This window comes from Onychomys torridus, chromosome 15 (assembly GCF_903995425.1).
Source record: "Onychomys torridus chromosome 15, mOncTor1.1, whole genome shotgun sequence".
In the NCBI taxonomy this organism is placed as follows: domain Eukaryota; kingdom Metazoa; phylum Chordata; class Mammalia; order Rodentia; family Cricetidae; genus Onychomys; species Onychomys torridus.
The window spans coordinates 23,899,694-23,922,896 of record NC_050457.1 but is presented as its reverse complement, the minus strand read 5'-3'; the positions used below and the strand labels follow the sequence as shown (position 1 = coordinate 23,922,896).

At 44.6% G+C, this 23,203-nt stretch overlaps 2 protein-coding genes across 3 annotated transcripts in view; one reads left to right on the top strand and one right to left on the bottom strand.

Annotated features, from left to right (window-relative positions):
* LOC118596519 (baculoviral IAP repeat-containing protein 1b-like) overlaps positions 1–3,426 on the top strand; it is a 34,727-nt gene extending 31,301 nt beyond the window's left edge. Inside the window, exon 14 of the mRNA XM_036207452.1 lies at positions 1,983–3,426. Within this exon, the coding sequence (XP_036063345.1) occupies positions 1,983–2,347 (365 nt within the window). The 3' untranslated portion in view covers positions 2,348–3,426. The remainder of the gene's footprint in view (positions 1–1,982) is intronic.
* Positions 3,427–9,160: 5,734 nt separating this feature from the next.
* Positions 9,161–22,946, bottom strand: LOC118596528 (survival motor neuron protein). Of its 2 annotated transcripts, XM_036207461.1 has the most exons (9): positions 22,826–22,946; positions 20,843–20,914; positions 20,522–20,641; positions 19,523–19,723; positions 19,157–19,303; positions 16,215–16,301; positions 14,918–15,028; positions 11,115–11,165; positions 9,161–9,473 (listed from the first exon to the last, which is right to left on the bottom strand). In XM_036207461.1, the coding sequence occupies exons 1-8, from the start codon at positions 22,895–22,897 to the stop codon at positions 11,118–11,120; spliced, it is 858 nt and encodes a 285-aa protein (XP_036063354.1). In that variant the 5' UTR covers positions 22,898–22,946; the 3' UTR covers positions 9,161–9,473; positions 11,115–11,117. The 2 variants fall into 2 exon arrangements, with proteins under 2 accessions (XP_036063354.1, XP_036063355.1); XM_036207462.1 differs by lacking the exon at positions 16,215–16,301.
* Between the last annotated feature and the right edge of the window lie 257 nt (positions 22,947–23,203).

Sequence of the window (23,203 nt, the reverse complement as noted above, 5' to 3'; positions counted from 1 at the left end):
TCAGCCCCTGCTGGAGGACTCTGTTAGCATTTCTTCTACTCTGGGTCAGCTAGTTATGACTTTTCCCATTTTAATGATATGAAAATGGATTTTGCCTTCATCTTTGAAATACTTTCCCAGTGCATTCCTTTTGGAGTTACTTAGGTTTCTGGCCTGTATCATTTCTTTTGTTTAGTGTCCATTCTCAGTAGCTTTTTTTGTTTTGTTTTTTTTAAGCTGAGGATCGAACCCAGGGCCTTGCACTTGCTAGGCAAGTGCTCTACCACTGAGCTAAATCCCCAACCCTACTCACTAGCTTTTAAGATTTACTTTCTTTTTTTCTACAGAGTCTCTCTATGTAGCCCAGGCTGGCCCAGAACTCCTAATCCTCCTGCTTCAGCATCCGGAGCAGCTGGAGCTAGAAGCTTTGGTTTGTGGCAGTGGACATACACTTCATTTTGTCTTCCCTAAGTCCGTATGTTGAAGTCCTAACCCCAAAGTGACTGCATTTGGAAATAGGGGAACTAGTTATGGCCACCAAGCCAACTAAAACCGCAGCTGAGTTCAGCATGACTAGGGTGACTATTCTACCTGGGGTCTGGAGAACTGATGGGGTCTGAGGCTTGACAGCTATTCGTCAGCTTTAGGGCATTCTTAGGCAATGCATTCTGCCAAATTCTCCCTCGCTGTTTCCTTCTGCATGCAGCAGAACTCAACCTGATTTGGGGTCAGGGAAGGGCCGTGGAGGTGAGGTTACTGCTAAGACCTTCTATAAGATGGTGGAGGCCAACCAGGGAGAGGAGGCATTGACATTCTGAATAGTAAAACCACCCGTGTCCTAGAACCAGGTCCATTTGAAGAACTTTTCAGAATCAGCACTTAAGTGTCTGGAGTGAGAGGCAGAAGTTCTAAAGAGAGAGGAGAGGAAAGGAAATGTCCTGCTGGGGTGGACACACCTGCACGGGTGTGTTAGAGATGTTGGATTTCATCTTGTGACTGCTCAGCACTGTTACTTTATAAATGCTGTTTAAAGTGCTAATTCCAGGTGTGGTGGCACATACCTGTAATCTCAGCACTCAGGAGGCAGAGGCAGGCAGATCTCTGTGTAAGTGCAAGGCCAGCCTGGTCTGCACAGTGAGTTCCATGCCAGCCAGAGCTACATAGAGAGAGTCGGTCTTTAAAAAGTGAGTGAACAGAACAGAGTAGGGACACAGTTCTGAGAATTAACACTGAAGCCAAACCCCTGCTAGGTGCCCACTTCCAGTCATGGACTCCGGTTGAGACCTTACCCTAGCCTGCATTTCCTCCAGAGCTCTAAGTAACCAGGAGGTCATCTGGGCAAACTGGAGAGCAGTCACAGTGAGAGGACATGCTTTAGGGCTGTCTCCTTCCATTCTCTGCAAAAAGGGAGACGCTGTTGCCACCATTTCTCAGTCCCTATAATGTAACCTGTTCCACAGCTGTGCCCTGCCTTGGCATGTCCTCCTGTGAGACCAGAAGAGAAGTCCACATTGCCCAGAGAGCCAAAATTCTGTGCTGGACTTCCTGGCTTCTGCTTCCTCCAAACTGCTTGCAGTTTGACCAGGTGGTTCCCTACCAAGCAAGCAGCTCTTGAGGGTTTTCAAAGAGTGATCTCTAAAAAACTGTTTAAAGCTAAACTTTGTAGCGCATGCCTTTAACCCAAATATCAGAAGGCAGAGGTAGGAAGATGTGAGTGCTAGGCCAGCCTTGTCTACATAAGTGAATTCTAGGCCAGCTTCATCTACATAAGTGAATTCAAGGCTATCCTCATCTATATAAGTGAATTCTAGGCCAGCCTCATCTACATAAATAAGTTCCAGGCCAGCTAGGGTTATGTAAGTAGGACCTGGTCTTGGGGGAAAAAATGCTGAGCAATCTCTGCTTTCATTGGTGGGTATGAGGTTAGTTACGATACCTTGTAAGCTTTACTCAAGTCCTTGGCATTTTGTCTTCATAAATATTTTGGTTTGCTCTCTTTCCAGCCAAGGGAGCAACCAGCAGAGGTTTCCAGAAACTTGAGACCTTAGATCTTTCATTGAACCACAAGATTACAGAGGAAGGGTACAGACATTTCTTTCAAGCCCTGGACAACCTGCCAAACTTGCGAGTGCTCAACATTTCCAGGCATCTCCCAGAATCCATCCAAGTTCAGGCCACCACTGTGAAGGCTCTGAGTCAGTGTGTGTCCCGACTGCCCAGCCTCATCAGGCTTCATATGCTCAGTTGGCTCCTGGATGAAGAGGACATGAAGGTGATTAATGCTGTGAAGGAGAGACACCCTCAGTCCAAATGCTTGATTGTTCACTGGAGGTGGGTAGTGCCCTTCTCTCCTGTCATTCAGAAGTGAAGGATGCAGCTGAAGATCACTGGAGATCTCAAAACTGAATTTTCTATTACATTTCACTCCAGACAAGCATGATGTACCCAGTCTTAAGAGACTGAGACAGGGGATCAAGAGGTTGAGTCTGGCTGGGTTACATAACAAGACCTGCTGATGATCCAGATCGTTTAATATTACATACACAAGAATATTCCTAAACTGTCAGGCTGGTAACTGTTTGAAAGCCTGCACACCCACACTGAGCTATGACAAGCAGTCCTTGGCAATTCTTGTATGGACTTCCTGTCCAAAGACTAGAGCCTCATTCAAATTCATACCAAGAATCCTCCATTGCCAAGGTCAACAGGAATGTGCGGGGAAAGGAACATTGATCTGTGTAAAAGTCACAACAAGGAAGGCGCATTTGATGGAGGTAAGGAATGGCCAGTTTAAGGATGAGTCCATTCCACCCATGAGGAAGCACGAGTCGACTTTAGCACAGGATGCAGATGACTCTTTGCAGGGATGCTCTTTAGTCTTTGCAGGGCTTTTGTATAGTCTCCAACCTTGCCATGGCCATGCTTGCTCACACCATCTCCCATCCATTGCTGATGGGAGGAAGAAAGGGGGCTTAGAGAAAACTGCTTTTGTTCCAGAGGCTTTTGAGAGTTACATATGACAGCTTTATAATTTTGTTGGGAATCCAGTCCATTTTATGTGATTTAATCTTGTAAGAATTTTTGGGTATATTAACTTGATTGTGATAATTATCATTTCATACTTGTCACTGCTCTGGAGGTGGTGGGACCTGGAGAATGGAGTCAATAAATGAAGGGGACTACAATCTCATGCAATAGCCAGCTTTATTCAGAGCATCAGACAATTTATACTCTGGGGGTTAAGTGAAGTCACCTAAATAAAGTTCTCTTGTGTTCAAGCTGTAGGCAATCACAAAAACAATGTGGCAAAAACATGTTTTTCTATAGAACAGCAGTTCTCAACTTGTCCCCGAGACCATTTAGGGGTCAAATGACCCCTTCACAGCGCTCACCTAAGACTATCGGAAAACAGATATTTACATTATGAGTCATAACAGTAGCAAAGCTACAGTTGTGAAGTAGCAACAGAAATAATTTTATGATTGGGGGGGCCACAACATGAGGAGATGTATTAAAGGACTACAACATTAGGAAGGCTGAGAACCACTCTAAAGAGGCAGATAAAGGATAATTTAAGCATTTAATTGAATAACAACAGCAAGCAATAATGAGTAATTTAAAATAAACTCAGTCCTATCTGCTATACCTGGGAGGAACACAAAAACACATTCCAAGAACACATTCCATGTTTTGAAGAAATCACAAGCACTCAGAATTCTCCGCACATGACTCTATTCTTGGACCATGTCCCGACACACAATGTATATAAGAAACACCTATGTACTTTAAATATATATGCCTTTTATTTTCAGTTATCCTACAATAAATCTTGGAAAAAGATTCCCAAAGTTAAAAATAAAAAATAATTAGCATTGGTTGTCTCTGAGAACTGAGGTAGGCAGTCTTAATTATTTCCTCCCTTTTGTCCTGTTTTGTTTTATAAATTGCCTGTTATTTTAATATTTAATATAAAAATTCAGGCTTGAGGTGTAGTTCAAAAGTGTGTGCCTACATAGTGTTCCTGGGATCCTAAGCACAATCTCCAGCACTACCAAAAATGCATAAGAAAATCAGTATAAGGAGTTAGGGATTTAGGTCAGTGTTAGAGTGCTTGCCTAGCAAGCACAAGGCCCTGGGTTCGGTCCTCAGCTCTGGAAAAAAAAAAAAAAAAAAAGAAAATCAGTATAAAATTAAGTAAGGCCTGGAGAGATGGCTCAGCAGTTAAGAGCACTGGCTGTTCTTCCAGAAGACCTGGCTCAGTGGTTAAAAGCAGTCATTTTTCTTGCAGAGGATCCAGGTTCAATTCCCATCACTCCCATGGCAGTTTAGAGTCACCTGAAACTCTAGTTTCAGGAAATCCAACATCCTTTTCTGGCCTCTCTGGATACCAGTCAAACACATGGTACACACATATATATGCAGAGAAAACACCCATGCCCATAAAGCAAAAAATAAGTCTTTTAAAAAGAAAACAGAAACATTTCTAATAAGAGTTCAATAGTTCTGATTTATTCCTCAGCACCTAAAAAGGAAAAAAAAAAAAAAAGAAATGTCTATTTCTGGTCACATACTCCATATTCCAAATCTCTGACTCCTTCAAATGGGTTGCTTTTCTGAACATCTGCTTCATTTTTAAGTTTTAGAAAAAGCAAAACAAAACCAGGAAGTCAATTTTATATCAAAGAATAGTACACATAGAACACAACTGAAATAAGTAACAATAACTGTAAACTCATAAAAACAGATATTAAATATGATTTTACTAAGCTCCAGAAGTCTAGAGAACAACTTTCATCCGAAGAGTTCTTCACAAGCACTGGTGAGTGTTCTTTCATGCTTACATCCTCTCCCTAAGCTTTAATCTCTTCTACCTCACCCAAACAGCTGTTCTAGCATCATCACCGGCAACCTCCACATAGGTACATTCAATGACTGTGTTGCGGCCTTCATCTTATTTGTCCTGCATCTGAGCTACTGATGGGCTCATCACTGGTCTCTAGGAAACGCCTGCTCCATCTGACCTGAGGGCCTCCCTCTGGGTTTCCTCCTCAGACAGCTCCAGCTCAGTCCTCTGATGTTCCTCTTCTAACCACTGGGGGCATCTGAGTTCTCCTGACAGGGTGTGGGTGCACTTCCTGGAACACCTCATCCAGCTGAGTGGCTTTCTGTTCCATGCCTACACTACCTCCTCCAGCTCCAGCTCTAGTCCTGGACCCTTTTTATACAACCCTAATGGGCATTGCACATTCCACATCTCCAAAGTGTGGTGATATTTTGTTTGTATGTTAATAAAGTTTGCCTGGAGATTAGAGGAAATAGCAAGCCATTGTAAGTAACACAAAAGTCAGGCAGCACATGCCCTTAATCCGGTCACCTGGCAGGCAGGGTCTCTGTGTATTCAAGGCCACACTAGGAAACAGAACCACAGTAGTGAGTGACACACGCCTTTAATCCCAGTACCAACCATAGAGACCTGGAGGTCTGTACAGACAGGCAGTGACAAGGAAGTGAGGTGGCTGGGCTAAGAGTCAATGAGAGGGCAGAATAGCAAGGCAATAAAGGTGCAGGTAGACAGGAAGTAGCACACTTTGGAAGCTGTGGCGTGGTGAGGTACGGTTAGCTGGTGGCTATTCCTATTTCCCTGATCTCTAAGGCTCCCATCTCTGTGTCTTTCTCTGTGTTTATTTAATAAGACTGCTTAGAAATTTGTCTACATCAAAGCTAACTCTTAGCCTTCCCCTTTACTGAAGTACTGTGATGGTACACTTTCAACTCTTGAATCCCACTGGACTCCTCCAGTTGCTTAGGGAAACCCTTGGAGTTATCCTTAGCTCTTCTTACACCACATATAATCTACTGACAAATACTGCAATTCCACTTGCAGAATACAGAGGATTCCACAAGGTTAGCCCACTTTGGTAAAATCTGCAGTGTAGTTCACCATGCAGTCAGAGGCTCCTTCCTCCTAGAGGTCAGGTCATGCTCTACCTCTGTCTCACTATTCTCCACCGGACTCCCAGCTAAAGGGAAATGCTCTCAACCTCACAGCAGCCTATGTACAGCCTGACCTTGGCCCCTGCTCATCCCTATCTCCTTATGCTTCCTCTCACTCTGGCCACTGGCCTCCTTGCTTGTCCTTGACTATTCCACACACATTCTTTTTTTTTTTTTGAGCTGAGGATCGAACCCAGGGCCTTGTGCTTGCTAGGCAAGTGCTCTACCACTAAGCTAAATCCCCAACCCAAAGGTTGGTTTTTGTTTTTTTAAAGATTTATTTATTATGCATACATTATTTTGCCTGCATGTGTCCTTGCTGGCCAGAAGAGGGCACCAGATCTCATTACAGATGGCTGTGAGGCACCATGTGGGTGCTGGTAATTGAACTCAGGACCTCTGGAAGAGCAGTCAGTGCTCTTAACCATCTGAGCCATCTCTCCAGTCCTCCACACACATTTTTATACAAAGGCACTTGCTGTTGCTTTTCCTAGGATGTTCTCTCTCTCATGCCATGGTTTGGAAATGCAATCCCTACTGTGAGCTACTAGGAATGGGGACTTAATCTACTGTGCTTACAGCTGGGGCCTTTGGAAGGTGTTTAGGATAAGGTCATCAAGATGAAGCACCCCCTGAATCCTGAGAGGCCAAGTATGAACACACACACAAAACACACATGCGCATACACAAAGCACAGAAATCATGCTCATTGCCTCTTACAGTATTATGCCTGATTGAAGCTCAGCACACTAGACAAAATCATCAGCCCTGAACCTCCAGAACTGTGAGCCAATATAAGCTTTCTAACCACCCCCATAGGCTATTTTCTATTTTGTGTCTGAGATGATAGAGTGCAGGTGTATGCATGGGTATGCATATGCCCATGTCTATGTGCCAAAGGTCATCATGGGTGTCACGCCTGCACTATTCCCTTGAGAACCTGGAACTTGGGGCTTTGAGGCTCGGCAGACGGCCGACAAACCAGTGACGCTCTTGCCGTCCCTCTGCACTGCCCTTCTCCCACTGAGCTATCCCCACTGCTTTTCCCTTTGTTGTTACTGTATCAGATATGGTCTCATGTTGGCCAGGCTGGTCTTAAATGATGAATCTACCACCTCAGCTTTTCAAGTGACTGATGCTGTATCACATGCCAACATACCAGGCATCCTAGTTTCCCCAAGAGCAATTCCCAGCACTTAAAAAAGTTGAGTATTTGCCAGAATGAATAACCTCATCCAAGTAAATGTATTGGGTACTAAAGGGAAGTAAAATTAATGTTAATGTCTAATATCTGGTTGGAAGTTAACTGGATATATTAGTAATTGCAAATTAACCAATTAAGCTATGCCAAATCTATAATAGCCAATAGTCATGAAAGGTAATATTCCCTCTAAAAGTTCAAGTCATATTTTGCAAAGCTACTTACTAGGTAGACTATTCATTAACTTAATAATACTTACTTGATGGCTAATATGCTAGGCACATAGGGAGCTTAGTTAATTCAGTTTACCTAGTCAAAACTTAGGGAAGGAGTCGCTGTTACCATATTTTTATGGTAGTGAAGATGAAACTCAGGGCCTTGTACATGTAAGGTAAGTTCTACCATGGGCTCCATCTCCTGCTCAACAGAGCTATCTCTTAACCTTTTCCTCCAGAGGTGAATGAACCAGGGAGAAGCCTGAGTGCTTGACACCAAGCCTCACCACAAGACTCTAATTAAGGTACACATGGAACAGCAAGGCCATGATGGGGAGAGAATGGCAGGGGCTGTGGTGATACACTGTACCCTAATAAAATTTGCCTGAAGATCAGAGAACAGAACAAGCCACCAGATTAAACATAGAGGCCAGGCAGTGGTGGCACATGCCTTTAATCTTAGCACTCGGGAGGCAGAGATCCATCTGGATCTCTGAGTTCAAAGCCACCCTGGACTACATGAGATTGACTCAGTCTAGGAGAGAAACAGAGCCAGGCAGTGGTGGCACACACCTTTAATCCCAATATTTGGGAGTCACACGCCTTTAGTCCCAGCACTAAGAAGGAAGTGATGGCAGGCAGAGAAAGGTATATAAGGCGTGAGGAGACAGGAACTAGAGGCTTTTCAGGCTGAAGAGTCCTAGAGGTAAGATGTGGCAGTGGCTTGTTCCTTTGTCTCTCTGATCTTTCAGCATTTACCCTGATATCTGGCTCCGGGTTTTATATTATAAGACCTTTTAGGATTTGAGCAACAAGGGGCAATTGGGTCAGGCAGTATACACGAGGAGGTAAGGGACATCAGGGGAGAGAGGGGGACTAGAAAGACAGACAAGGGAGGGTGCAAAGAGAACAATACAGCTTCTCAAAGACAACACAGTTAGGGCGTGGTGCTGGGGATGTCCTTCTGTATGCTGTGAATGTGTTGCTCTGATTGATTGATAAATAAAACATTGATTGGCCAGTAGTCAGGCAGGAAGTATAGTATAGGCGGGACAAAAAGAGAAGAGAATTCTAGGAAGGGAAGGCTGAGTCAGGAGATGCTGCCAGCCACCACCACCATGAGAAGCAAGATGTAAAAGTACTGGTAAGCCACAAGCCATGTGGCAACTAATAGATTAATAGAAATGGGTTAATTTAAGATATAAGAACTAGATAGCAAGAAGCCTGCCACGGCCATACAGTTTGTAAGTAACATAAGTCTCTGTGTGTTTAGTTGGCTCTGAGCAGCTGCAAGGGCCTAGTGGACCCAGGAAAACTTCAGCTACAGTGTGGTGGTATCTGCCTGTGATGTCAGCATTTGGGAGGCTGAGTCAAGAGGACTGTAAATTGCAGGAAACCCAGGCTGCACAAGACTCTTTCAAAAAAGTGAAGAACAGGGCTGGTGAGACGGCTCAGCAGGTAAAGGCACCTGCCAACCAACAACTGGATTCAATCCCTAGAACCTACACAGTAGGAGAAAAGACTTCACAAGCCGTTCTCTGACCTCCAGATTTGAGCCATGGGAAACACACACACACAACCCAGAACACACCTTGGTTCCTGGCTAGCCAGTGTAGCCCTTGTGACACAAACTAGCTTTTGTTCCCCAACCTTAAATTATCAATTTGTCCCACCTTCAGAAATTACCCTTTACCCAGGTAATAAGTCTGAGTAGTTTTCTTCCTGTATCTTTAAACACTCAACTTCACTGTATATATCCCAAAGAAAAATATTTCGAAAAAGGACTTTTATTTGTTGGTAAAGGCATTAATAAAAATCTTGACACACTAAGAAAATTGCAATTCTACAAGTGTGCTCAGTCACAGTTTTGGCAGACTGACTCCCTGTGCTCACAGTTCCACCATTCTGTTCCTCAAAGTGATCGTGCTCTAAACACACCCATGGTGAGTTAGGCCCGGAGCCAGAACGGGAAAACGCTGGTGATGATGACGCCACTCAGCCAAGAGTCCACAAGATGACAATGAGACTTCCGTTCATATCGACCAGGAACACTAACATGCCATCTCCTTGGCAGAGAGCTGCACCTGAATTCGAAAGAAAAAAGTCTAGGCAGTCATACAATACAAAAAAAAAGAAGAAACTGTGTGTGTGTGTGTGTGTGTGTGTGTGTGTGTGTGTGTGTGTGTAAATGTGTGAGTGTGGAGGTCAGAGACAACAAGCAGCAGTTGGCTCTCTCCTTCCACCCTGGGGACTGAACTCAGGCCATCAGGCCTTTTCCCATTCTGAAGCATCTTGTCAGCCCCTAAATCATATTTTTATACTGAATGCAAAGAATAAAAATATGCTAATATAAACATAATAGTAACTTTAAAAATTAAGGAATACTAGTATTGATCTGTTCTACTAGAATTTAAAACATACTACAAATTATCAAATCAAGTGTTAAACTTTTCATTAAGAAGTAGTGGCTGCTACAGTCTAATGAGCATTTTTTCAATACAGTAAAACTAAAAATTAGTCACTCGGAATTATAATTTTAAGTGTCTCTAGAGTTAAAAAATGAACGAAAAATATTAGGGCCTCTAGAAAGTTACAATAAGAACTCTATATAAATAGCCACCATTCCAGAGCCATGTCTGTCTGCTTCCTGCCACGATGATCACAGACTCACCCTCTAAAACAGTGAGCCAGCCCCAGTTAAATGCTTTCTTTATAAGCATTGCCGTGGTCACTGTGTCTCTGCACAGTAACAGAACAGGGACTGAGACAACAGATAATGCAGTGTATTGCACACTGCATCATTTATCAAAGTGGGAGGGGGGGGTCCTGGAGAGATGGCTTAGTGGTTACTAGCACTTACTGCTCTTGTTAGAAGACCCAGGCAGCCTATAACCACCTTTATGTAACTCCAGTTTCCTGGGATCCAATGCCCTCCTCTGGCCTTGATGGCATCAGGCATGCACACGGTGTATAAACACACATGTAGGCAAAATCTCCAGACACACAAAAATGTTTAATTTAAAGTGCATGTGGGACTGGTGATATGGCTCTGTGGCAGAATGTTTGCTCCCTACATGTGTGAGGCCCTGGGTTCAACCCCTACTGCCCCAACCCCCCAAAAACAGCAAGCCTGACTGTCCAATGACACTGCAATTATCCTCACACCCTAAAACAGATTCTAAACCAGGTGTGATACTGCATATCCATAATCCTCGCACTCTGGAGACCGAGGCAGGACAACATGGAGTTGAAGACCAGCCTCAGAATCTTTTCTCATAAAGCATGTTTGCCCACATAACCAACCAACCACCAGATTTGGGAAATGACACTTTGACATCATGAAAATTTGATTACGTGGGGACAGTTCAATATTTAATCTAATTTTTGGCAGTCTTTAGTGGAGCTGAGAGAGGGCTCAGCAGTTAAGAGCACTTGCTATTCTTCTACATGACCCGAGGTCAGTTCCCAGCTGTCATGTCAAGGAGCTGACAACTACATGTAACTTAAGCTCCAGGGGAGCCAAAACTCTCTTCTGGCCTACACACACACACACACACACACACACACACACACACACACAAACACTTTTAAAAAATAAAATGTCTTCAGTATAGTTTTACATAAACTTTTTGACATTTCAATTTTTAAATGTTCAAAACACTCATTTTCCACAAACTATGAAAGTTATGCAAAGGTAAGATTAGTTCTCACAATAACAGACTTACTGCTTAATTTGTATGTGAGCGCTTTCCTTCTTTCTTATTTTGTCTGAAACCCTGTGAAGAGAGCAAATGAAAAGTTAAAAGAACAGGACACACACTAGATAAAAGTGAATAAATGTTTCAAGCCAAGCATGATAGCAAGCATGGGGTGGGGCGGGTTGGGGGATGGGGTGGGGTGGGGTGGGGGATGGGGTGGGGCGGGTTGGGGGATGGGGTGGGGCGGGTTGGGGGATGGGGTGGGTACAGAGAGAAAGGAAGATCAGCAGCAGTCCAAGGCCATCTTCAGTTACACAGGGAGTCTAAAGCCAGCATGGGCTGCAGTAAACCCTGCCTCCTGCTGGGTGTAGTAACCCACGCCTTTAATCCCAGCAGAAGGCAGAGGCAGGGGGATCTCTGTGAGTTCAAAGCTAATCTGGTCTCGATTAAAAAACAAAACGAAAAGCCGTACCCCCAACTTAGTGATGCACACCCGACAAGCCCAGTGTTCAGGGGATGGGCAAGAGGATCTTGACTTCAAGGCAGCTGGGCCAGTGCAGGGCTAAACTACATAGTAAGACCCTGCCACCAAAACCATGAGACTGGGAACACAGCTGGGTGCTGCAGCATTTGCCTAACATGCACAAGGCTCTGGGTTTGCTCTCCAGCACCACAAGAACAACCAAATAAATAGTCTGTTTCGTGTGAGATATTGTACTAACTGAATTGAATAAAATGCCATCAGAAAATAAGTTTGTATTTTTAAAAAGTAGTTTATAGCATTCCAATATGCTTTAAGGGTGACTGAGCCAAGCTGGACATGGTGGCACACACTTGTAACCCCAGCAACAAGGACGCTAAGGCAGGAGGACTGCTCCAGTTTGGAGGGCAGCCTGGGCTATGGTGATCAGAGAAACCTGGGCTACAGAGTGGGACCCTGCTCCAGTTTGGAGGGCAGCCTGGGCTATGGTGATCAGAGAAACCTGGGCTACAGAGTGGGACCCTGCACCCCCATGCAAAACAAACAAATAAATAAACCAACCCCAAACAAGAGAAACAAAAAGTGGCGAATCACAAAGTAAAATACTAAGTTGGAGTTCACTTTCCCTTCCTGTCAGTGAAACTCCTGACCAATGACATGACCTCACTCCCTCACTCACTAAAGCAGAGTGTGTAGCTCAGGGGGACAGCACTTGCCTCCCATGTGCAAGGCCCTACAGTCTGTAACCCAGCCCCACATAAACAAAGGAACAAACTGAAGAAATCATTAAATTCCAGAACTCACTAAGTAGAAAGTGCTAGAGTTTAAGAAAAAACTAAGTACTCAAGCATTCCCCTGGTCAGACCAGCCCCAATGCCCTCCTTTCTCACTTAAATGCCATCTATATTTATCTACATGTGTGTCTGAATTGACATCCAAACAGCCATGAGATGTAGTGGAAGTGGTTTGTTTCCCAGGAAGCCCACAGAGCCCATTTACATCCCTGCAATAACAACACTTACTCATTCTTATTCTGCTCTGGTTTCTAAAAAGAACGAAGAGGTGAGCACTGGCCTCCAAGCTCAGTCAACACTCTGACAGGGCAGGAGGACCCTGTGGCTTGGGCCACACTGGGCAAGGGCTAAGGATCGCTCACCTAAGTCAGTGGGAACTTCAGAGGACTTGGGCTACTGTGAAGCCTGTTACACACTTGCTTACTCTTCTCAAAGGTAAAGCCATCAGGACTTCATGCTCCAGGAAAGCACGTGTCCCACACCTCTGGAGGTCACATGTTTATATTTTAAGTTAAGCCAATTAATCTAATGAAATTCAATTAATGCACATATACAGATGATACTCCTAAAAGGAAAACATTTCTCTGGCTAGCTCTGAATTTGGGGCAAATACTCCAAGGAACACTGCTACCCAACAACTTCTTCTTAGGACCAGAATAAAACAGTATTCAACAGGGCATAGTTTAATTCCAGTGCTCCAAAGGCAGAGCCAGGAGAATAGAGGCCAACCTAAACTATACAGAGAAAACTTAACGAGAGGGAGAGAGGGAGGGAGAGTGCGCTTTTAATCTCAGCACTCAGAAGGCAGGGGATCTCAGTGAGCTTAAGGCCAGCTTAGTTTAGGTAGTGAGTTCAAGATCAGCCCAGTTACAAAGTAAGACACTGTCTTAAAACAAACAAACAGAACAAAACCTCTAAGCCACATGAATTATATCTAAGTAATGTTATTTAAAAAGAAAATAGGGGCTGGAGAGATGGCTCAGTGGTTAAGAGCACTGGCTGCTCTAGTTCCAGGGGATCCAATATCCTCACACAGACATACACAGGCAAAACACCAAAGCACATAAATATATAAATAAATAAATCATTAAAAAATTTACTTTAAGAAAAATAGCATATTCATAGCAATACATTTTTTAAATGTATTTTTATTTTATGTGTATGGGTGTTTTGCTTGCAGTATGTTTGTGCCCCACATGCAGGCAGGCCAGAAGAGGACATGGGATCCCCCAGAACTTGAGTTATAGACCACTAGGAACAGCCATGAGGGTACTGGGAATTGAACTTAGATCCTCTAGAAGAGTAGCCAGTGCTCTTAACCCCTATCCCATTTCTCCAGCCTCAGAAACATTTAACATAGTCACTAATAGCAGAATGGATAGACAGATCACTCTTGTATTTATACAATGGAAGGTAACACAGCTACAACTACATACAAGAATACAGATTAAGCTCTCCAACAAAACATTGAACTTCAAAAAATGGCCACACTGGGGTACAGCTCAGTTGCAGGGCTTGGCTGGGCGGTGTTGGCGCACGCCTTTAATCCCAGCACTCAGAAGGCAGAGCCAGGCGGATCTCTGTGAGTTCGAGGCCAGCCTGGTCTACCAAGTGAGTTCCAGGAAAGGAGCAAAGCTGCACAGGGAAACCCTGTCTCGAAAAAAAAAAAAAGGCCATGCTGGGGTACAGCTCAGTTGTAGGGCTTGGCCAGCATGTGCATTGCCCAGGGTGTGATCTCTAACACTCAGAAAATCCAGCCACACGAGTCTATGTAAGAACCCACGCACAGCAGTGCAACTATGTCCAGGAATGATGGTGCACACACGCAGTCCCAGCTCCTCAGGAGGCTAAGGAGATGATATGAGCCCAGGAGTTTGAGGCCAGCCTGAGCAATACACTAAGATTCAATCTCATAAGGAAAAACAAAAATTATCATCCTCAAAGCAGAAAAACTGAAACTGAAAACTACCTTAGGTGTCACATAAATTTTAAAACATCAACAAAATGAACTGATAGCATGAAGTCTTCCTTCCCACGGTTGCCTGGTTTGTTGCTGAGAGAGCGTCACTGTGCATCCATGCTAGCCTGGAATTTGTAATCCACCTGTTTCAGCTTTCTGAATTCTAGAATTACAGGTATGCACTGCCATTACAGAAGTCTGAACTGAGCCATGTGCTGGTGCACACCTTTAATCTAGTACTTGGGAGGCAGAGGCAGGCAGATCTCTGAGTTCAAGGCCAGCTTGGTCTGCAAAGAGAGTTCCAGGACAGCCAAGGCTACACAAAGAAACCCTGTCTCAAAAAAGGAAAAAACCAAACCAAAACAACAAAAAACCCCGAAGTTTGAAATCAACTACAATCATCCTCAGGAGGGCAGATGAAAGAGGACTGTCCATCTTTAAACTCTAAGGTAGTCTGAAAACTACAAAACTACCTTAAACTTTTAGTCTCCACAAAACAAACCACATTTTAGTCACCCGGGAACTGGCTCTAGGAACCAAAGTCTTACAACTGCAAAGATCATGCACATCAAGAGATTCCCCAGGGAATCCTTACCATGTAATAGCCAGTGTGGTAGCCACTCATGTACCATGAGATCAACATACTTCCCAGGGCATCAGTGTCATCCAGACAATCTGGAGATATGGGAGGGGGTGGAGGGATTATCTAGAAATGAAAAATATAAGTAGGAAAATAATGAAATCCAGGGATTCGTTTTACACAGACTAGTAGATATTAATTGCACCTTTTCCTACACCCCATGAGATGACTTCTATTTAATTTTTTTTAAAAATCCAGCACTGGAAGCCAGCCATAATAAAAGGTCAACAAATTTAACAAAGATCAGAAATAGTTCACATTTAGTAAATAATATGGTTAGACTATTTTTGTTCTATTATGAAGCTATGCATAGGAGACAAAAACATAAGAGACTTCATTTTTCCACAAACCACACACACACACACACACACACACACACACACAGACACACAGACACACAGACACACACAGCATTTTCAAGTCCACTGTAAAGAACAATTTGAGGTAAGACATCTTCCTGAATCCCACCCAAATACAGTTTGCCCAAAAGCATCCTTTTAACTGCTGTTAATATTTAAAAATATCTATCATCAAAACTCCATTAGGGATAGTCAGTGGTGAGAAGGAAGAGGCAGGCAGGTCTCTGTGAGTTCAAGGACAGCCTGGTCTACAGAGTAGGACAGCCAGGGCTGTTACACAAAGAAACCATATCTCAAAAAACAAACAAACAAACAAAGAAAAAAGCCAAAACCAAAACCAAGGGGAAACCCCCAATTAGGATAAAAAAAAAAAATCCACCATGAGAAATTATAGGACCAGTAGCTAGCATCCAAGTAGTCCAGGAGGGCACACAATCTCTTCTGTATCACAAAGCACAGTCCTTTCTAACAGAAGCCACCACCCCAGATTGGATACCAACTACTGCAGGAAAGAAACCCACAACTGGGGGCTGGAGAGAAGGCTCAGCGGTTAAGAGCACTGGCTGCTCTTCCAGAGGACCCAGGTTCAATTCCCAGCACTCACATGACAGCTAACAACTGTCTGTAACTCCAGTTCCCTGGGATCTAATATCTTCACACCAATGCACATTAAATAAAGTTAAATTTTAAAAAAAGAAGAGAAAAGAAACCCACAACTGGGCATGGAGACGAGACCGGGACAGCACTGGCTCTGGGTAGCAGAAAGGCCTTCAGAACAAAATCTGAGGTGGAAATGTTTACCAGTTAGAAATCTAACCGTAATGACTCCAATTTCCTATATTCTGCAAACTTCCAAACTGACTATAGAAGCTGTGCACTTCTTCTGTACTTACTGGTGGTCCTGAAGGGAACGGAGGCATCCAACATGGCAGGAAGGGGGGAGGGGGAGGTGGCGGTGGGCCATTGAATCTCAGGCCTGGCTATAAAGAATATTTCAAAGGAAATTAGTATTTTAAAGGAAAATTCCTTCCTTCAGTGAAAGGAAGAGTATTCAAGACCAAAGTAATAAAAACAGGACATGGAGAGATGGTACAGCAGTTAAAATCACTTGCATTCACACACACAAACCCACACACAGACATGCACACATACATACACATAATTAAAAAGAAAGTAACTCTTAACTAAATGGTAGCCTCTAGCTTTTTTCCATTTCCTTTCTCTAAACATTTAGTAAGTAAAGTCAGAGTAAAGATTTGTAACTGCCTAACAAATCGTAGACAAGTATTTATCAAGATAATTTAATCCTAAAATTATATAATCTTTTTGTAACTATCCTGTTAGTAGGTCCACAAAATGGCTCAGCAGGTAAAAGGTACTCGCCACCCAGTCTGACAGCCTGAGTCTGACTCCCAGGCCACCTGGAGGAAGAGCACCAACTCCACAAGTTGTCCTCTAACCTCCGTATGTACACAGTACCCACCCAAATAAATAAATGGAAAAAAAGGGGGAGGAGGGGTTGGGGATCTAGCTCAGTGTTAGAGCGCTTGCCTAGCAAGTGCAAGGCCCTGGGTTCGATCCTCAGCTCCCCCCCCAAAAAAAAGGGGGGGAGGAGGGGCTGGAGAGATGGCTCAGCAGTTATGATCACTGGCTATTCTTCCAGAGGACCCAGGTTTATTTCCCAGCACCCACATGGCAGCTCACAACTGTCTGTAACTCCAATTCCAGGGGACCCAACACCCTCACACAGACATAATGCAGACAAAACACCAACGCACATCAAATTAATTAATTAATAAACTGAAAAAATAGTTCTGTAGGTCATATTACTTATAAAAGCTAATTTAAAGTACACTGTTAAAAAATACCCAAAAGACAAGACATATATTAACCTCCAATTAGAAAATTACCATAAAAAAATCTTTTGGGTTTTTTTTTTTTTGGAGCTGAAGATCGAACCCAGGGCCTTGCACTTGCTAGGCAAGCACTCTACCACTGAGCTAAATCCCCAACCCTATTTTTTAAATTTTCTAGAACATAATTGATTTTGCTGTGTGTGAGTGCACGAGTGAGCACGTGCCCTGGTGTTCACGTGGAACTTGACGACCTTTGCAACTAGTTTCTCTCCTTCCACCCAGAGGCTCCAGGGAGTCGAGCTCAGGTTAGCAGCCTGCGGCAGATGCCGTCCCTCACTCAGCTGCCCTCTGTCCCCGTTTTCATTTTGGGCTCTAGTTTTGTCCTGTCTTTCTTTCTTTTCTTTAAATCTGCACCACTATGTAGCCCAGGCTGGTTCCAAACTCAGTAATCCTCTCCTGCAGCCTCTCCAGTGCCGACAGCTGACAGGCAAGTCACTGTGCTCATCTCTCAGAATCTTAAGGCAAGTGCTGAGTCATAGGTGATTTTTAAAAATTATTCTCTGGGGGTAGAGACATGGGTCAGCTGGGAGAGGCATGCCACACAAGCATGACGATCTGAGAGTGGGCCCTCAGCACTCACAGGGCAAAACCGGACAAGGCAGCACACATCTAGACCCAGCACTGGGGAGGTGGGGGCAGGATCCCTGGGGCTCTGTGGCCGCCATTCTGCTGACCCAGCAAGCTCCAAGCTCACTGACAAACTCTGTCCCGGAAAAAAGGTGAAGAGTGATTGAGAAAGATGCTCAGTGTAGAGTTCTGGCCACCACATGCACAAGTAAACACACATAACATGCACACATACAAACACTTAAGAATACACACACATGAATTATCTAAATAGCATACTCTCTGAGGAAAAATACAGCTGCTTGGTACCAAGGAACTAGCTAGTGAAGGTTCTAGCCATAACCTAGGCTATAATAAATTCTTTTTAAAGTGGACTTCTACTACTTACAACCAAAACAGCCATAAAAACAGAGTTAACATTTATTTTGACACTATAATATAATCTGGGACAAACCAGGTGTGGTGGCTGGCACATGCCTATAATCACACAGCATTTAGCAGGTGGAGGGAGGCACACAGATCTGACATTTAAGTTCATCTTCAGCTGTGTGAGACCAGGTATCAAAACAACAACAACAACAACAACAAACAAAACAAAACCCCAGAAAACAAAACAAGAACAAACAACAACCAACACTGGGGGTTGCCTGAGATCATGCCCACATTACAGGACTCCTTTCCCATATATCTATTACAGGTGACTCCGAACAATAGCACATCAGGCAAGTACAGAGCAGTTTCTACCTTAGGAAAGTACACCAGGGCTGGTGAGATGCTCAGGAACAAAAGGGGCTTGCTGCCAAGGCTGATGAGCCCAGTTCTATCCGGGGACCCACATGGCAGAAGGTGAGAGCCTATACTTGCAAGCTGACTTCTGACTTCCACAGTAGCACATGTGCAAATACACACACACACACACACACACCACACACACCCACACACACACACCACACACACACACCCACACCCACACACACACACACACCACACACACACACCACACACACACACACACACCACACACACCACACACACACACCCACACCCACACACACACACACCACACACACACCACACACACCACACACACACACCCACACACACACACACACACCATAATGTGATAAAAAGGTTTTTAAAAAGGAAAGTGTACTAGTTTTTAGTCTACTGCCCCATGGCAATCTGGAGAGCTATTTACTCCCAACTCTTTACTTCACTCTTGCATTTCCTGTTTATGGATTCTGGCCTGGGAAAAGGAGTTTCATGGGAAAGCTATAAATTACTTAAAGGAAGAGCTAGAGCCCAATAGGAATTACTGCCTTTATAACTAATTTTCTGAACAGAATGCTTACCTTTCCTGGTCCCAATCCTAACCCTGGCATTGGAGGTGGTGGAGGGAGAAACGAGTTCCAAGGAGCAGCTTTGGACTTGCTGTGTGGTTTACTTCCGAGAGATCTGGAGGAGTTCTCACTGTCGTCTGTTGAAGCTTGACTTTCATTCTTTATAAAGAAAAACAAACATTTACGCTATGCAGAGGATGAGCACTTGCCCAGCATTTGCATGGCCCTGGCCTTCTTTCTTAGCAAAAAGACAATGAGAAGAGAATAGGAAGAATGAGAATGTTATATAATGCCTCAGTGGGTCAAGTGACAGCTGGTTATAATGCCTTTTCCTTATTTAGTCTCTGCCTTCAGGAAGGGGCATATTCATCACCTTACCTCCTGAGTGCTCTGTTCTGCATGATTAGCTACTTCACAGGTTGGGGAAAGGAGATCAGACAGATTTTGCTCCTCTCTGTTTCCATATCCAGTATAAACCACAACACAGGTTTCTCTCTTAAAATCAATGGAAGTGATGGTAGCTGGGTAAACACAGCCGTCTTCTGACCAAATGGCAGAACACTTGTCACCAACTTTCCACTACAAAAGAAATGAAAGACATAGACCTGCACACGTTACTTCTTTGGAAAAGAACAAACCATAATCCAGCTCTCCAACTGTAATTCCAACCCTCCCATCTACTTAATTACTGACACTTCTCTTAGTCCCCTGCATCTCCTTGTCCCAGACACACGAACGGCTGTAATGATGAACTGCTGTAATGTACTCTGCCGCCTAAACGTGCCATGAAGAACAAACAGACCGGAAGTGTGTGAAACATCCAACACTGGCCAGAAAAAAGCAAGTGCCCATCAAAATCAACACCCTTCCCCTTTGGGTAAAAATGACCTGACTAGTGAGGCATCAAAATATTTACTTAAAAACAAACAAACAAAAAATTCAGCTCGTCTACAGGGCTTTGTTCTGGTTCAGTGTGGGTTTGATGCTGGGTGTATACTAAGCAGGTGCTCTACACTGAACTATACTCCCACTTCAGACCCCCACTTTTAAATTAGCAGATCCAGTTACCCAAAACTTTTGTTTTCTCATAATAGTTTCTGGATTGTTGAATTGTGGGGGGGGGGGGGGCAGGGGGGCTAGAGTTACTGCTCAGCTGTACAACACACACTCAGAATGCAAGGAGCTCTGGGTTTAATACCCAGCACCACAGAAGGAAAACAAATATATATATGATTGTATGTGTGTGTATCATCTCTCCGTCTCTATCAACTTAAGAAAACACCATGCTGACTCAGTTTACCGTTCTCATTCACTCTAAATAGCGTCAGCAACCCTTTCCCTCAGGCTGGGCAAGACCCTGTTTAATAAATAAATAACCTGTTTCAAGGGAGGCGTGGTATTCTTCTTTTGGTTTTTATTTTTCTTAGCAGGTTTTCTTCTGGCTGTGCCTTTTGGCTTATCTGAAGTTTCACAAACATCACCATTCTTTAGAGCATGCTATGAAAACAGTAACAGAAATAAATGCACGTTATGGAGGAATACGTAGCTAAAAAGTCACCATTCCTAACATGACCGTTACCGCTATAAGATGATCTCAAGGTCCCATCATCTAAGAAAGCCTCAATATACTCAGGGGGTTCCCTCCCAAAAATGTATGACATGAAGAAATAAAGAAAAGAGTGGTTAAACATTTCATACCTTAAAGGAAGCCACAGCTTTATCATAAGCTTTTATCAATGCTGTATCATCCCAAATGTCAGAATCGTCACTCTGAATTGAAAAAAGAATACAAATGGTTTATGGGCATTTATATATATAATTATAGCTTTACTTAAAAACATATAACAGGCCGGGAGGTGGTGGCACACGCCTGTAATCCCAGCACTCAGGAGCCAGGCGGATCTCTGTGAGTTCAAGGCCAGCCTGGTCTACAGAGTGAGATTCAGGAAAGGCGCAAAGCTACACAGAGAAACCCTGTCTCGAAAAACAAAAAAAACCAAAAAAACATATATATAAAACAGAAAGGACTGGGGATGGGGATTTTGTTCACGGCACCAGTTCAATCCCTAGTACTACTTCTTGTAGCAATACATACCTATAATCCAAACACTCAAGAGGTTGAGGCAGGGGGATTGCCAAGGCAAGCTGAAGACTAGCCTGGACTACACAGTGGATTCCAAAGCAGCCTAGACAACACAAGACCCTGTCTCAAAAAAACCCAAAACCATGACCTGCTAATTATAAAGGCTCATATCTGTAATCTATAATCCCAGCACTTGGGAGGCGGATACAACAGGGTCACCAAGCGTTCCAGGCCGGTCAGTCTACACATTGAATTCCAGGCCAATATGGCTACAGAATGCAACCAATTCAAAAACAAAACAAGAGGGAAACAAACTTCACAACCAGGTGTGGTGGTACACCCCTTTAACTCCAGCACATGGTTGGCTGAGGTATGTCAATCTCTTTGATGCCAGCCTGGTCTACATGGAGAGTTCCAGGCCTGCCAGGGCTACATAGTGAGATGTGTCTGAAAACAGAATCAACAACAAAATAGAATCTTCAGTAAATAAGATTACCCCTGGGAGTACAGGTATGCACCACCACACTGGGCTTGAAGAAGATATCGAGGCGACAATAAGCACAAGAAACTGTGACTTAAGAAAAGACAAAGGAACGGCTGGGCTGTCCCCAAGAGAAGGAAAAGCAGCATTGCCAAATGTTGCCTTGAATCTCTTCTCCCGCCTTACACTCCAGGCAGAGAGCACACTTAGCATACTAAGAGGGAGCTCCTAATGTTCTAAACTTTCTTAGACCGAGTGTGTTCTGTGTCCCAGGCTAGCTTCAGCCTCACAATCCTGCCTCAGCCTCTCAAGTAGCTGGGATTGTCACAGGCACGGTCCACCAACCAGGCTCTCATTTTCCCTCATATTTAAAAGTGTTTATTTAGCTGGGCAGTGGGGGCACACCCCTTTAATCCCAGCACTCGGCAGGCAGAGGAGGCGGATCTCAGTGAGTTCAAGGCCAGCCTGGTCTACAGAGTGAGTTCCCGGACAGCCAGGACTGTTTCACAGAGAAACCCTGTCTCGAAAAACCAAAATAAATAAATAAATAAAAATAAAAGTGTTTATTTTACTCTTACGGCGTCTCACTGTCGGTTAGACCTCGAGTGCACTCTGTGATCTTGAATTCCTGAGCCTCCTGCCTCCATCTCCCAAGCGCCCGTGACTGTAAGCGAGCACCAGGGAGCCTGGCTCTGACCTTCCGTCGTACACACTTGATAAACTTTCTCGTCTTCCTCACCTCAGTGCATTGCAGTAAGTGGCAACTTTTCAGCTCTCAGTTACCCTTCTCTCTCAAAGTTTCTCACCGACCACCATCTGGGAGACTTGGTCCTTCTAGTTCCAAGGCTCTCTCTAGAACGCGGTATTCAGTCTCACTGCTAACGTCTGGGTCTTGACCTACATTTGGAGCACTTCAAAGCCCCCTGCCCGGTTCCATTGCTTCCGCCGGCCTGTCCCTGCGCCCGCGCATCCCTCGCAGTCACACAGGACCAAAGCGTGGCCCCAGCCACTGCGGCGGATGGGGTGGCGGCATGGGGCCCGAGCGCGCACCGCCCCGGCCTCGGCCGCCGCTCCGAGCTCGTGGCTGCTGTGGCCGGGCCGCGCCACCCCGCCTCACCTGGCCGGTGCCACGTCGGAACAGCACCGCGTCCTCCTGCTCCGAGCCTGCACCGCCGCTGCCCATCGCCATGGCAAGTGACCGCGGACGCGGCGGGGGCTCGCCCCGGGACGACTTCCGTCGCGAGGGCTTCTGGGAGCGGAAGAGCACGGTGGCCCGGAAGCAGGCAGGGCTCTTCCGCACGCACGCTTTAGGCACATGGCTAATGCGCTGCCAGCTCACGCCTGTCCCAGCTCTCTCCTCCTCTTTCTCCCCGTCCCTTTCTCCTAGCTCTTTCTCTCTTTTCCCTCTCGTTTCCTCCCAACTTACTTTCTTCCCTCCGCGCCCCCATGTTCCTTCCGTGTTTCAAGTCAGGCTCCCACACTGGTAGTTCAGCCT

Coding starts and splice junctions, on each gene's coding strand:
- LOC118596528 (XM_036207461.1), bottom strand. CDS start 22,897: ATGGCGATGGGCAGCGGCGGTGCAGGCTCGGAGCAGGAGGACGCGGTG. Junction 19,304..19,522: donor CAGAACAGAGCACTCAGGAG/GTAAGGTGATGA, acceptor TTCTTTATAAAG/AATGAAAGTCAAGCTTCAAC. Junction 16,302..19,156: donor TAGGATTGGGACCAGGAAAG/GTAAGCATTCTG, acceptor TATTCTTTATAG/CCAGGCCTGAGATTCAATGG.